The 14,963-nt window shown below is 42.3% G+C and overlaps 1 protein-coding gene across 2 annotated transcripts in view; it reads right to left on the reverse strand.

The window, feature by feature from the left end:
- The window catches only part of AQR (aquarius intron-binding spliceosomal factor), an 88,062-nt gene that overhangs the window by 35,053 nt on the left and 38,046 nt on the right, over nucleotides 1–14,963 (reverse strand). For both annotated transcript variants that reach the window (XM_053273402.1, XM_053273393.1), the window contains exons 15-19: nucleotides 10,957–11,077; nucleotides 9,583–9,724; nucleotides 8,939–9,117; nucleotides 5,580–5,747; nucleotides 4,082–4,251 (exon numbers count right to left, since the gene is read on the reverse strand). In XM_053273402.1, coding sequence (XP_053129377.1) covers nucleotides 4,082–4,251; nucleotides 5,580–5,747; nucleotides 8,939–9,117; nucleotides 9,583–9,724; nucleotides 10,957–11,077 — 780 coding nt within the window. The remainder of the gene's footprint in view (nucleotides 1–4,081; nucleotides 4,252–5,579; nucleotides 5,748–8,938; nucleotides 9,118–9,582; nucleotides 9,725–10,956; nucleotides 11,078–14,963) is intronic.

Here is a 14,963-nt window from a genome sequence, read left to right on the forward strand (position 1 = left end):
GTGGCCACTTGGTAGCATAATTCAGCCTTGTGGATTTCTTCCTATTATTTATCAGGATTCTCTTTAATAATTTATTCGCCACGGAGTCAACTTTAAAGTTTCGAGCTGTGGATGCCGAATTGCCCCTTGGCCTTGCGTTAGTAAGTCTGGTCGGCTTGGCAGTTGGCGATAAGTCCCTCTCGACAGACACAATAGCACCGGGAACCACTGTTGTCAGGGCCACCATGGTGTGATCAAGATGCCCCTCGTGGTATCCCTGAATAATTGGGATACCACTCGAGTTAACAGTGGCTGTGGAGGAAACAGATAATATTGTCCCCTTGTCTATTTGTGCTAAAAAGCATCCCCCAGGGAGTGCCTGCCTATTCCTGCACGTGAGTGGTATGTCCGACACTTTGTGTTCTCAGCAGTCGCAAAGAGGTCTATTTCTGGCCAACCCCATCTGTTGAATATACTTTTCAGGTAGACCATGTTGAGTTCCCACTCGTGGTGTTGGTTGCGCAACAATGTTCGACTGAGGCCATCCGCCTGCACATTGTCCTCCCCTTTTATATGCCATTGGGATTATCGACTGAGCTATACATCACGTCCAAATTTTTGACTCAACTGACAGAGAGAGCGTGACACTGTCCCCCCTTGTTTGTTCAAATACGCTATCGCTGTGGTGTTGTCCAGATAGACCTGCACTATCCTCCTGTGTAGCAATGGCTGGAACGCCTTCAGCGCCAGAAAAACAGCATAGAGCTCGAGATAGTTTATGTGGCTTTTTCCGCTGCTGCACAGACCATTGCCCCTGTACTTGATGGTCCTGGCAATGAGCACCCCATCCCCAAAGGGAGGTGTCCATTGTCAGCCCACGCGTTGGTGTGAATGGTTGATATGGAACGCCCGCCAGTAAACTGGCAGACACTGTCCACCAGTCCAAGGATTTTAGCACTGGCTCCAGGATTGTTAGTATTTTCTGTTGATTGTCTAGATTTGGCCGAAAGTTGCTGAGGTACCAGCCTTGAATTGGCTTATATGAAGACGTGTATTGCGCACCGTCGTATTGTAGGAAGCCATAAGTCCTAGTAGGCGCTGAATCAACTTCGCTGGTTGCCGCGGTAACCGTTGACATAGAAAAAACAATTCCTTGATCTGCTGCTACCTGCTCTCTGGCAGATAAGCACTTTTCTCTTGTATATCCATCTCTGCCCCTATATAACTCACACGCCTTTGTACTTCTAATTTCAACTTTTTTAGATTCACCGCGATGCCCAAGTCTTCTAGGAGCTGTAGTACATATCGGACTTGCAAACATAACTCTTCTTTCGTGTTGTTGACCAGCAGCCAGTCGTCTAGACAGGGATAAATAACCACTCCTTCTGTTCTTAAGAATGCTATCACCGCAGCCATCACCTTTGTGAATACACGCGGCGCTGTAGAGAGTTCAAACAGCAGTACTACATACTGGTACGCTGTATCTCTCACTGTAAATCTCAAGTATTTGCGGTGGCGCTTGCAAATCCCAATATGAAAATATGCGTCTTTTAGATCTAGAGTTGCCGCCCACTCTTCTTGACCTAGGAGGTATAGGATTCCCTGCAAGGTTATCATTCTGAACTTCCTGTTGTCCACATAACAATTCAAGTCCCTTAAGTCCATTATTGCACGTATGCCTCCATATTTCTTGGGGATTTGGAAATAATGGGAATAATATCCCTGCATCCTGTCCACCCACTCCACTTGCACGATCGCCTGCTTCTCCAACAACACTATGAATTCTAGTCTTTTTCTTCCGTCCAAGTCCAATCTTTCTTTGTTGTCCGGTCCAAGTCGTTTCCAAGTTAAAAGAAGTAAATCCGAGGAGCTATATAATCCGAGGTGTAGACGCAACAGCGGTCTAACAGAAACTGACTGAAGCGTGCCCTAACTGCCTAGGATAAACGGAAGCACAGTCACGTGCTTAGCAGTTAGGGCCAGCGTGAGGAACTAGCTAATCGATCCGTGAGGTCCCTGTGCAGGCGCTGAACCCATTCCTTATGAATGCAATGGATTACACTCCAGATAATTTAATTGTGTGTGTGTGTGTGTGTGTGTATATATATATGTGTGTGTGTGTGTGTGTTTGTGTTTTTGTATACACACAAAAAAAATTTAAAGGTTACAGTTATGAGATGGGCTACTCCAGTCATTGGCTGACATCCAGATTAAATAACCCATAACCAGTCTTATTGAAATTAATGGATCCTATTAATTCCAGTGCAAGTACTTATGAGTAACTGAGTCTGGATGTAAACCAGTAACTAGAGTAGCCTGTCGTATAACAGTAAAATTTAAATGTGTGTATGTTCATGCATGTATGTATGCACATTTACCCAAGCAGGTTTGTGATGGAAGCATTGTGCTTATTTTAAAAGCCTGGGAACCCCTGGCCTACACTGACTGGCAGTCACACTTCAGGATTTCAGATAGGGATCTCTCTCATCCCTACCTGGAGATACCAGGGATTGAACCTTCTGCATACCAAGGGCATGTTCTGCCTTGGATTTATGGCTCCTTTCCTTCAGATTCCGATGTACAGAATCTGATTCAATGCAAATCTCTTTTATTTTCTGGTACAGTGGAACTCCTGCCAATAAGCTACTAAATATCTTTTTAGTGCATATACCGGTAAGTATATTCCATTTAAGCACAAACGAGACTACAGTTAAGTCAAAGCAAACACAATCCTTGAAATGACATTTGATTAAAAACTTGTTTTCAGTCTTGATATTGCAATTTAACCAAAACTGCACAGAACATAGTAGACAAATTTAAGCTTCATTTCACCAATTCAGAACAGACAACTTCTAAAAAGAAAAGATAAGGCTACCTGCTTGGTTTGCTAATGTACCAACAACTCTAAATGCTGTTATCTGATGGAGACCATGTCAAAGGACACATTTGCATAGATTTTGTATAGCACTTATCTGTGCAGTAGATGAGGAACGACCTGTGATTATTTATGACACAAGGTCATTTGAGGCAATCCCTTAAAAATGGCAACATCCATCTTTAAAAATACATTTGCTCAACAAATGTATAAACAGAAACAACTCTAAAATACCAATCTTTCTTTGATGTAGTGGCCACGAGCAATACAAGGCAAGAGGGCTGACCCACCATAGAGAAGTGCCGACTGTCATATTTGGCTATCGCATTATGTTCATGCTTCTACAGCTGTCATGTTTGCTTAATTTAGGAGACTAGATAAGATTTTTGCATCTTCCACCCTACAGGCTCCGCAAAGAAATCAAGCCGTCTGATTTCTGCTTGACACACTATCAACACACTATCAACACACTATCTGCTTGACACACTATCAACGTTTGTCATTAGGGAGAATGACTTACCTTGTTTTCTATTATGTGAGCAAGGAGGCATAGAGCAGATAGGGATAAACTATCCTCCAGCATATAATGATCCTGAAAAGCAGGATGAACTGAAGCAATTGTTTCAACTTTTAACATGGGGGAAACGTGAAATTAAAGAGACGCTGCCAAATCATTTCTGTATAATCTGGCTGCCTGTGCTTTGGTTTTCAAAAAACCTTGGCAAAACTTCAGTCTTCAGTGGCAATCCACTGAGCATTTGCTGTCAATTAAAAGTGTTTTGTGGAGAAAAAGGAATACCAGCACACTTCTTTTGCTGCTACCACACTAGCAGGAGAAGCAGATCTCTCACTGCATATACTTTAAATTTTAACCTCCACTTATAATAACACAACTGCCCTGATCCAGCGGAAGCCTGCATCTCTCAAAGCATCAACGTGGATCCCTGAATCAATTGGCCACTGTCCATAATTAACTGCTCTGCAAGAGGTGCCCTGAGTAGCAGCAGTGGAATCTTAGTCTTCACTTGATGATTCCTAACATTTTGGTTTTTTCCATTGCAATACTCAATACAGTTATTTCCAAGTATATATTCTTAGGACGACAGTATTAAGTTTCCATTATAAGTGTGCTATTGGACTCAACACAAGCAAAGACTGGAAGGAAAGCATGTACGGTTTAGTGCACACTTTCAATAACTGCCCAAGAGAAGCCATATTGTAGCTTACCTTAAAGTTGTTTTCTTTTGGCTTTCTTCTCATTATTATGTTAAAGGTCTCATAGACATCTTCTGTTCCATTTTGGATGGTATTGGTCATATCCTGTTGATACTGGTTAGGATCCAAGAACACTCTAAATGTTCTTGAGTCACCTCTAAGCCTCGGTTTGGGTTCTGGTCCTGTTTGCAACGAAAGACAGACCAGGTTTAAAATAGTTAACCCACACAAGCACAGAAAATGAATTGGGGAAACTACACTTGAGAAATTAACCTATGATCAATCCTCTCCTACTTATTCCCTCTCCCCCTAATCCTTTTCTCTCACAGCCTGACAGAGGTGGCCTCCTTTTTCTCTGGTCACATTCAGTGACTCAGGCTCCCAAGCTAAGGTTACAATCATCAGGAGAAGCAGGTGAACACGTTGTCCTGTGTCATGGATTCATCCAGAGAAAGAACACACCAGCCATGGACCGTATCTGAGTTCAGGAGAGAGTAAGAGGGGCCGAGAAGAAGAATAAGGTCCACAAGACAATTCTTCTTCTACTCTGTCCCTTTCCTCCTTTGCTCATCATATTCAACACTCTACAACTTCCTGTCTTCCATAATGAAGAGAGCAGATAATAGCCTTAAGTGTGAGGCAACATCAAGCACTTTTAAGTCTCTCCAGTTTTAAAGAGAGATCATGTACAGAGTTGTTTTTAATGTAAATCTTCAAAAAGGCAACAGACTGCTTGAGGCCTCCAGCCAAAGATCTGGCTGGTAAATTCCAATCAATATGTGAAATTCAGGCTGCAATCCTATGTACAGTTACCTGGCACCTAGCCCAGTTGATTCAGTGGGACTTAGTTACAAGTAAATATACTCAGGATCACACCATCAGTGCCTTCCAGGTCACCTCTTCTGGTTCCAAGGCCCAGAATTCCCCATTCCTAAAAATTTCCTTCGCATGTCCAGCTCTTAAGAACTCAGAATTCCAACCGACGCTATGATGTATGAGAGAGAGATTTCCCCTCAGACATGCCTGCTTAGTGTTGCCAGACGATCAATTTGGAATCCCCAATTCAGAGACTTAAAATCTGCTGGTTTTGTTCGGAATTCTTGTACTGATGTGAGCTGGAAGAGAACTCCATCCTGCACCCCTTTCACAGCCCCTTAAGCCACTTCACCTCAGGACAGCGCCCAGGAGCAGCGCAGCAGTGACTTCTCCCTCTCACCTCAGATTGTGGTGACCCCAGTAAGGGGCTACAGTAATTTCAGAACAGATGTATCTGCCATCGCCTAGGAAGCTCAATTCTGTTGTCGCTGGAGTAAACACTTGCACCACACCTTACTGGACTGGCACGCGGCGTTTCTGTGCTCATCTCCCCTAGATGTGTTACCAGAGGAAGGGGTACACTTGCCAAACAGCCCCATCACATCCATGCAGTTTGTGGCAAGGGTTCACCATGGCAAGCATAAAATAGATCATACTGCCCATATTATAAGCACAGATTTGAGTATTATCATACCCTCTTCAATGACACGTCCTTTATCATCCAACATGCCCTGGATTTCACATCCTCTCACATATACCAGGCCAGTCTGCTCAACAAATAGTTGTCTTCTATCAAACTTTGTGCCATAAGGTTGTGTGGGTCGGACAGTAATCAAAAAACAAACATCATGTTTGCGCAGACCTGAATGGGGGGGGGGGAGAAGAGTAGAGTCATTTGGCTTATTTGCCAACATCAAACTTTTAGTTTTTTTAAAAAAAATGGAGATTCAAGGGGTAATAAGGAAAAAATTAGGTCAGTGAAAGCAAAGTCAGATTGTACAGAAACAGATTTCAAAAGACATTTAAAACAGATAGTAAATGCCTTATTTCTGTTATTTTGGCTATTATCAAAATGTATTTATATTATTTGTATACATGCATGTATCTTGCTTTGTCCTTGTCCATAGATGAAGATTGCCAGGAAAAGTTTGCTCTGTGAGGGTATTTGTGGAAATCTGGCAATAAGCTCAACGTACCATGATAACACAATCAGAACATAAGATGCAAGTTTTGGGGAGTATACAAATGTGTTAGATAGATAGATAGATAGACAGAATAATTTCTCTAATCTACAAGGATCTCAAGTATAAGCAGAATTGTTTGACACCAAGGCTAGCTGGATGGATTTTACAGAAAGACAGAAAACTGATGTTCGACTTAACACCAGTGTGCTACCCTCCTTCCTGAACCTCAGTTAAGCAATACATTTAGACACTGATTCTCATTCTCTCTCTCTCTCTCTCTCCATTAGAAAGGCTCAAGGCAGGTTACAGTTCATTCTCATTTTATACTGTTTCACTACTATTTGAGGTGGTTGAAGAGAAAGCAAGTTGGACAGGATCACACAGTGACCTTCATAAGTGAGCAGGGATTAGAGCCTTAATTTTCCACATCTAAACTTAATGCAAGACAGCCTGTTACAGACTAACCCTCTTTCACTAAGTGAGATCCTTGCCAAAAAAAAGAAGACAATGCAAACATTTAAACATGTTGCTGAACGGTCAGAACATAATGCATGTAGAGTTGCTTCCTGGTTCCAGAGAAGGACTAGAATAGATGCATAGGATGACTTTCAAAATATCTATATTTGTGTGTCTTGTCTTACATATGTTGGATTCAATTGTTTTAAGCTTTGGGGGGAAAGCAGAGTATCCCAGAGTCTAGTCTACTAAAAAGCAGTGTTTCCCCACCTTTTTCATCCCAAAGCGCATATTATATTTTTATATATATATATATACACACACACACACACACACACACACACACACACACACACCCCTCCATGTCCCTCTCCCTATCTAGGAACACATTGCCACCCTCCCAAAACACATACTTTTTATTGTGACGGCAAACTTGCCACACAATTTATTTGTTGGAATTTCCTTCCTCCTCTTTATTCTGATTTGTAGCCATCCGTTGCATCCTTCCTGGAGTTGATTTGGCCCATAATGCACCAGGAAGGACGTGTTGTTCCTGGGGCATAATGGAGTGAGTGAACGCCAAAAGTGGGGAGCTTAAACTTGCTCCCTTATGCATCAGGAAGGATATGTTTAAGCTTACACCACCCTTCCCGGTGCATTATGGGCCAAATCAGCTTGAAAAGCAGGGAGTTTAAACTCCATGGTTTTGGAGTTGATTCAGAGCAAGTCAGCTCTGAATCAGCAAGTCAGCACACTAGTGGAGTCCCATGGCATATTAGTTTGGCTGGGAAACACTGCACTAGAAAATGAAAGACAGTGAAGCTATATTGTTTAGAATTTATCTTACCCTTTCTGATCCTCCTTACTTTCAAACTGTCCATTATCAGTTCTAGTACAGCAACCAGCTTGCTATACTGTACATAATGTTCTCACCAACCTTTATCACATCGCAGTAAGATTTCCTAACATGGGAACATTTATTAACTCACAAGAATCTGATCTGGGATTGAAGCCAGCATCCCAATAAAAAGAGAGAGATAATCTTTGCTATACCAAATTCATTTTTAGGTCATCCTCTGTATTTGCAGCAGGCCATGCAACCAAAAAGATATACAATTCCATCCTATGTGAAAAGGCCTTTGGCTGAATTTATTTATTTATTTATGATATTTCTATACCACCTGATATAGACATCTCTAGGCAATGTACACATTATAAACACATAATTTATAATTTAAATATTAAAACAGTTAAAATTCACAAACTAATAAAACAAGAGTACAGATAAAACATATTGTATTTTTAAAACTTCTGTTAAAAGCCTGAGAAAACAGGTATGTCCTTAAATATTTTCCTAAAAACAAAGAGAGATGGGGATGCTCTTATTTCAACAAGCGAAATCACTTATTTCAACAAGCAGCATATTCCAAAGCCCTGGGGCAGCCACAGAGGAGGCCTGGTCCCGAGCTGCCACCAAACGTGCCGTCAGCAACTGTAACTGGATCTCTCCAGATGATCTTAATAGGCGACAGGGTTCATGACAAATAAGGCGCTCTCTTAAATACTCTGGACCCAAGCTGTTAAGATCTTTGTAGGCAATAACCAGCACTTTGTATTTAACCAGGAATTTAGGCATTAAAAGTCAATATCCTCCAAAGCATGAAGACTTGTTTCTATGAAGCTTTGTCAACAAGGTCAATTCCTCAAGCAGCCAAGTGCTGCCTACGGAAACATGGAGAGGATGGTGCCACTGTACAAGCGTTGTGCATACTGATGCAAAATCACCCCTTTTTTCCTTACTGCATTTGATCTGACGCAAAGCCTAGCAACATTGGGTACTTTAGTCAGAGAAATGTTGATATCAATTATGTTAAACCCCTTTGCACGTTTAATTTCTGCTACTAATGCAGACTTGGTAGGATCAATTTTTTCTTAAGTACCTGTATTCTCATTTTGATTCCTGCACCCTGGATACAGGAAAGCATAGTGAATTCTAATCAACAGTACACAGAATGAGTACTGCATATAGTTTCAACTTCAGTATCATGATAGTGAAGGTGCACATCAGTTCTTTTCTTGGGATAAAAACGCCAAGATTTTACTGGGAGTTGGTTACTTTTCCCCTTATCAACTTTTAACCACTTTGTTGTATTCACAAACTGGGTGGTTACAGAGTGGTAAGGATGACACACTATTCAAGAAAAAAATGCAGATTGGGAATACTAATCTGTGTTAGTGCTTGTGAGCATTATCCTTCCCTACTCAAAAAGCAGGATTTAACAGAAAAGGGATGCCTCTAAGCATGATAACTATATGACTACTTAACATTCATCCCAAGTAATCTTAGGGTCCCTTTTTGGAGAAAGATGGCATCAGACTGATGGTAGATGCACACAGAGAGATACACACCTACCTTCCCATTCGTCTTTGATGTTGTCTCTAACATTCAAATTAACTGTAACATCGGCTCGTACTCTCATAGGCCAGTTTTCACCTATATTGGGTTTTGCCACTTCTACTACTGTGAAAGAGACTATAGGCTGTGCCATTCGGGCCCATCCACCAAAGACAACTCCTCCATATTCAGATTGCCTAAAGAGAAAGATCAGACAAGGAACTATTAGTTTCCCATTCAGATTTTTTCACACATCCCTCCTTGCAGACTTAACGAAATTATTTGAAGATACATATATAACCACAAAATGGAAGGGACCAGATGGCCTTTGCCCAGTCACCTGCCTAACAGCAGGAATGACAAAGAAGAGGAATTATCCCTCTTCCCAGTTTCTCTAGACAGCCTGAGAAGGAAAGACTCCCTTACTAGATAGCAAACAAACTTTCCAGACCATACTTAAGAATTCAAGTTGTACTTGGGAGAACTCCATTTCATCCAACATCCATCGAATGGGGCAGTTTCTAAGCACCATGAAAAGTGGCGGGGGGGGGGGGGGGCGAGAAGAAGAAACCAGCAAAGACCATACCCTGGGGTGGGTGGCGGAGGGCAGGGAAGAGTATTTCCCGAGTTCACAGCTTCAGCATAAAAGTAGCATTAATTACCATGGTTTCATTCTACTGACGCTATCCTCAATATCCTGCCTGATCTCATAAGTAGACTCTAAGCGAAAGAGGTTGAAATTTCTCAGGAGGTAGTCATGGAGAGTCAGAAACTGTAAATTCAGCTTGGGGAGCGCAAGGCAACCTAAGAAAAGGTGGAGAAAAGGTAGGCATTAACCTTCCTTCAGTTTATTCTATGCATTTGGACTTTGCACACCCAGTCCCCAATAATGACAGGACACGTGTGATTGGAAGAACTTCAGCCACTTTTTATTAATTAAATTTACAATTAAACTGCAATGAAGAACATACTAAATAGAGTGTGGGTACCACCCATGTGAGTCAGCCTCAAGGAGGACTGCCCACAGCAGGGCGAAGGACTGGGAGTTGATTCAGCCTGGCTCCAAGTCCAGACATCCTCACCACCGCAAGGTTTTATTCCCGCTGAGGGGAGGACAGCCTGCCACACCCCGCCCAGGCCACATAACACTGAGTGGTGGGCCCAGCCAGCCTCTGAGTGGGGCAGATCCCAGCCCAAGGGCCACAAAACCCATAAGGGCTGTTCCCCAGCTTCCTACTCACCTTAAATCAGTCCTCTAGTCAAACACCAATATGAGATAACCTACCCCAACCCACACTCACCTGAAAAGTGGCCAAACACCCTAAACCATGAAACCCTACCAGGAGAATCAGTGAGAAGCAGGCGAAAAAAGGCCTCCCCAAAGCCAATCAGGTGTGACCCAAAAAATTCCTACTTGCCCCCCAAAAGGCGACTGGATAATCCTCACTGAAACAGGATGGGCGGGCAGATGCCTTGCCCCAAAGCAACTGAGCCTGAGTGAAGGGAGCCAGCCACTTAAGCAGCCACTCCCCAGCCTCAATTCGCTGGCCATCTTCATGTGCAGGAGGGAACAAAATGGCGGCACCCATTCCTGTCGATGGGGCCGGGCGCACAACTCTGCTTTACCGCAAAGTATGTCAGTAGGGAGCGGTCTTTCCTTTAAACACTAAATTCACAGGGAGTGCCTGCATTTTGCTTCGTTGGTCCACATTCTCTGCAGCGTTACAAAGTCAGAGCAAAAGCTCTACCATCACAGGGAGCGAAGAGACTACCTACACAGCCCAACACACGGAGAGGGCAATTTTGCTTCTCCCCTGCCTCCCAAAAGCCCTTTTCACTTCCACATATATGTCCTTGGGTGCTGTGTGACCCACAGGGACATATTTTCAGGTGGCAGAGAGAAGTGGCCTCTTCCCTGGTGCACCAGCACTGATAGTATGGAATTGCTGTTATTCTGATCCTCTCAATGCACCCAGGCTTCCTTGCTCTGCATGTCAACCACTACTTAATATCAAAATGTCTTGCAGCAAACATACCTTCGCCAGAATAGTATTCAGTTGGGACAATGTTTTCATCCCAAATAATCTTCTCAGTGGGATATAGAGGCATCTGATTGAGCTGCTGAATTTGAGAAATTCGACGCTCATGTCGAGACACCTGGAAAAGACAGGGGCGTTCATAACATACACTAAAGAGAGTGACCAATATTTACAGTGGAAGAATCAAAAATAAGGAAAGCATTTTATTTCTCATCAGCTGCTACTAAAGGCTCAAATTAAAAGCTACTTGCATCAAACATATATCACCTCGAACAGTTATATTTTCTTTTTTCACTCATGCTGGAATATACAATAAGCTGTTTAAGAAAAACCTTTGAAGAGTCTCCAGTATAAGTGCATGCATCTATCCACACATCCAGAGAGATTCGATGCAGTCATAAGGCTGCCCAGTTGCCTAATTAGGATTATGCCACTGGGAACACTGAACATTCAGACTCAAGGGCTTTTCCTTCCACCCTGTCAGAGCCAACTATAGTCAGCATTACATGGGCACCAAAACTTCCTCTAACTACCGTTAGTGCTAAACACAGTTTGAAGCAGGCTTGCAAACTTGGTTTGGCACTACAAATCGTTAGTGAAAATGCTGGTGCCCATGTTAGCACTAACCAAGTAAGCTCTGAAATTGAAAATCAAGATCATTGGGGGAGGTCCGGTTGCGCTCACATGGTGGCGACCCAAAACCGGGCCTTCTCTAGAGTTGCCCCGTGGCTCTGGAACACACTCCCAAACGAAATCAAAATCTCCCCATCTCTGGTTGTTTTCAAAGCAACTTTGAAAACACACCTGTTTCAACAGGATTTTAATTTATAGCACTTAGCAATAGCAATAGCACTTACATTTATATACCGCTCTATAGCCAGAGCTCTCTAAGCGGTTTACAATGATTTAGCATATTGCCCCCAACATTCTGGGTACTCATTTTACCGACCTCGGAAGGATGGAAGGCTGAGTCAACCTTGAGCCCCTGGTCAGGATCGAACTTGTAACCTTCTGGTTACAGGGCGGCAGTTTTACCACTGCACCACCAGGGGCTCTTTATGATGTTTTAAAGTTTTATTTACAGTAATTTTAAGCTGTTTTGTAGGATTTGGGGTTTTTAGCTGCTGATTGTTTAGATTGCAAACCACCCTGAGATTTTATATATGGTGGTATATAAATACGTTAAATAAATAAAACAAGGGGGCAGATGTCCCCTGGGGGAGGCAGATGGGGGAGGTGGGTACAAGACTGTAGCACACTCCCAGTTAACAACTATGGTTAGGCAACTGGGCAGTATTACAACTGCATTGGGGTACACGCACATGCACTCATTCTACAGTGAATGTCCAATATATGGTAAATATCCATGAATTCAGAGACACGGCAGACTTGTTGTCAGTCACCTAAATGCAATTGTCACATTCATTCGGCTTGTCTAAATAGTGGTGTTTTGAATTGTTGTGGAAATCCTTTGCGCAACACCTGACCATATTGCATATCACAGCATGAGTATTGACACTGAAACAGTTTACACTGTCGAATCAGATTTACCTTCAAATCTGTGAATTTGTTAGGCTTATAAACTTTCAGTCATGTTATGTATTTTCTATTCTTTAAAAAAAACTCTCTTATGGGGTTTCCTGTTCTCAGCAACACACACATACACATGAACACACACGTGCCCATGCACACACACCCAAGCTTCAGACATATACATACTCCACAACATGTGGAGGCTGTCACCTACATCAGTTTGGATTGGACTTATTTGGAGGGGTGGGTAAAGTAAGAATCAATAGAACTCTACTTCAGTAGTCCCCTGAAGTAAGCTGAAAGACTACCATGGTTTGAATAGGGTGTGAGTAGGCCTTCAGAGAGCATGGCATGTGTCCAGTTACGCATTAGCAACATTGCAAAGAGATTTTATAAGCAAAGCTTCATGGCGACATTATCACACAATAGTTTGCATGACCTGCCAACACATACAGTCCAATTGTGGTACACTGGCACATTGCCCATACTACTCTTGATTATTATATCAGAGAGACATTTGAGTAGGATAATTATAAATTAGAAGTTCAGTAGTGTTAGCCGAGTGAGCAAACAAACCAGAATGTAAGGGATGAAAATAAAGAGTGGATTAGTATTCTGGAGACAAAACAAACACTCCAGTGTACAGAAAATTTTAAACATTTTGATTTTAAGCACAATTGCATTAAGTAAGTTCAATCAAATGTGTTCCATAGGAACAGAGGAAGCTGCCATATATGGAGTCAGACCATTGGTCTATCTAGCTCAGTATTGTCTTCACAGTCTGGCAGCAGCTTCTCCAAGGTTGGAGAACTTTCCAGGAAGTTGCAAGTTTAATATTAAAAGATCCTTGATTAACTCATTAAGACATTCTTCAACATTAAAAATATTTTTAATGGGCATTCTATTAGGAAAAGTTTTTTGGTTTTTTTAAAGATACAAAGCTATGCTGAGAGTCCTGTAGGTAAATCTCTTACACAAAAGAGTTGTGTAAATCTTCAGGCCAGTATTTGTCTCCAAAGTGAAGTAGGTCGCTTTGGCCAAATCTGGCCCCATTCGACCTGAATTGAACTGCTGACTGATTCAAGGCCAGTTGGGCCTGCTTCGGAAGTCATGGCCCACAACCCCTTTACATACAGGTACAAGAAATGCACAGTTGCAGTGATAAGAAGAATCTGTATCTCCTCTTTACACAGTCCTGGAAAAGGCACAAGGTCTTTCGGAATCATAGTCTTTTCTGGGGCTGATCTGCATTTCCAAGAGACCTTGTGCCTTTCCCAGAACCACAGCAAAGGGAAATAAAGAACTTCTTCCAGCAGTTCTTTCCAAACTGAAGCCATGTCACTATAGCTGAAAATTTCTCCTGACATAAGTAAAGGGTTGGGGGAAAGCTTGGAGGAATACTGCCAAAACCACCCAAATCAAACCATTTTGCCAGTCCTAAGCTCCAAACCAAAGTGGGACTGATTCACACATCCCTAATGCACTCTGCTGCAAACATAAAGCTCCTATGTGGCAGGGGGTGCTCCAATGGAGTTGGAGCCTCCGTGTACATAATCGCCTCTCTGCATGTACCGAAACAGGAAACCCCTGAGAATGGGAAACTATATACATTCTGAAGCCTCCTAGCAGTTCACCAGGTTGAGGTATAGGGCTGGAAAAATCCAAGAAATTTAGTCACCCACCCACTTATGCTTTTATTGAATTTTAATAAATACAAAAATGTACAAAATGACATTTAAATACACAAATTAGTCAAAATCCAGGAAAATGAGTACAGGAAGACCTCATTATTCACAGATTTGGCATCCATGGTTTCATATATCTGCAATTGGATAACTGACACCCGATCTCAGTATACGCAAGTAAAAACTGGCAAAAAAGGGTTAAATCCACATATCCGAAGCAGCTGGAAATTACTGTGGAGGTAATTTCTGGCTGCCATTTTGTGAATCGGTGTCTTTTTGTAGCTTGTTTTGTCAAAAAAAAAAAAAAGTCTAACATTCATGATTTTTCTATGCGGAAAAAACCTGGATTCTGGCACTAGGGAGCAGGGCATTGCTGGAGTCCCACAGACCACAGTAGGGCATTTTATTTCGCACACACACACATTTTGGCCTATTTTTCCCGCAGTTTCCCAGCCTCCAGCAACCTAAGCCCCATGATTACATTGACTTGAATGATGCGGTATTCATTCCTCAACATCTGTGGCAATGTCAGGAACGGAACCCCTGCAAATACCAAGCTTTCCTATATTTGGAACCCTAGCAAATGTTATTGAAATCATGTATCCAAATACAAGTTTTTTGATACATAATTTGAAAATTCATTGTACCACTATCAGGATGTTAAAAGATGGTGCACCCTTCGTACTACAGTCCTTGGCTGCTACCTTCCCTTCCCCCCCAGACCCCCATTATAGAAGGCCAGGGAATCCTCAAGAGCAGCATTTGAGGTGACACAAAGCCATGAAG

This window comes from Hemicordylus capensis, chromosome 1 (genome assembly GCF_027244095.1).
Source record: "Hemicordylus capensis ecotype Gifberg chromosome 1, rHemCap1.1.pri, whole genome shotgun sequence".
NCBI lineage: Eukaryota > Metazoa > Chordata > Lepidosauria > Squamata > Cordylidae > Hemicordylus > Hemicordylus capensis.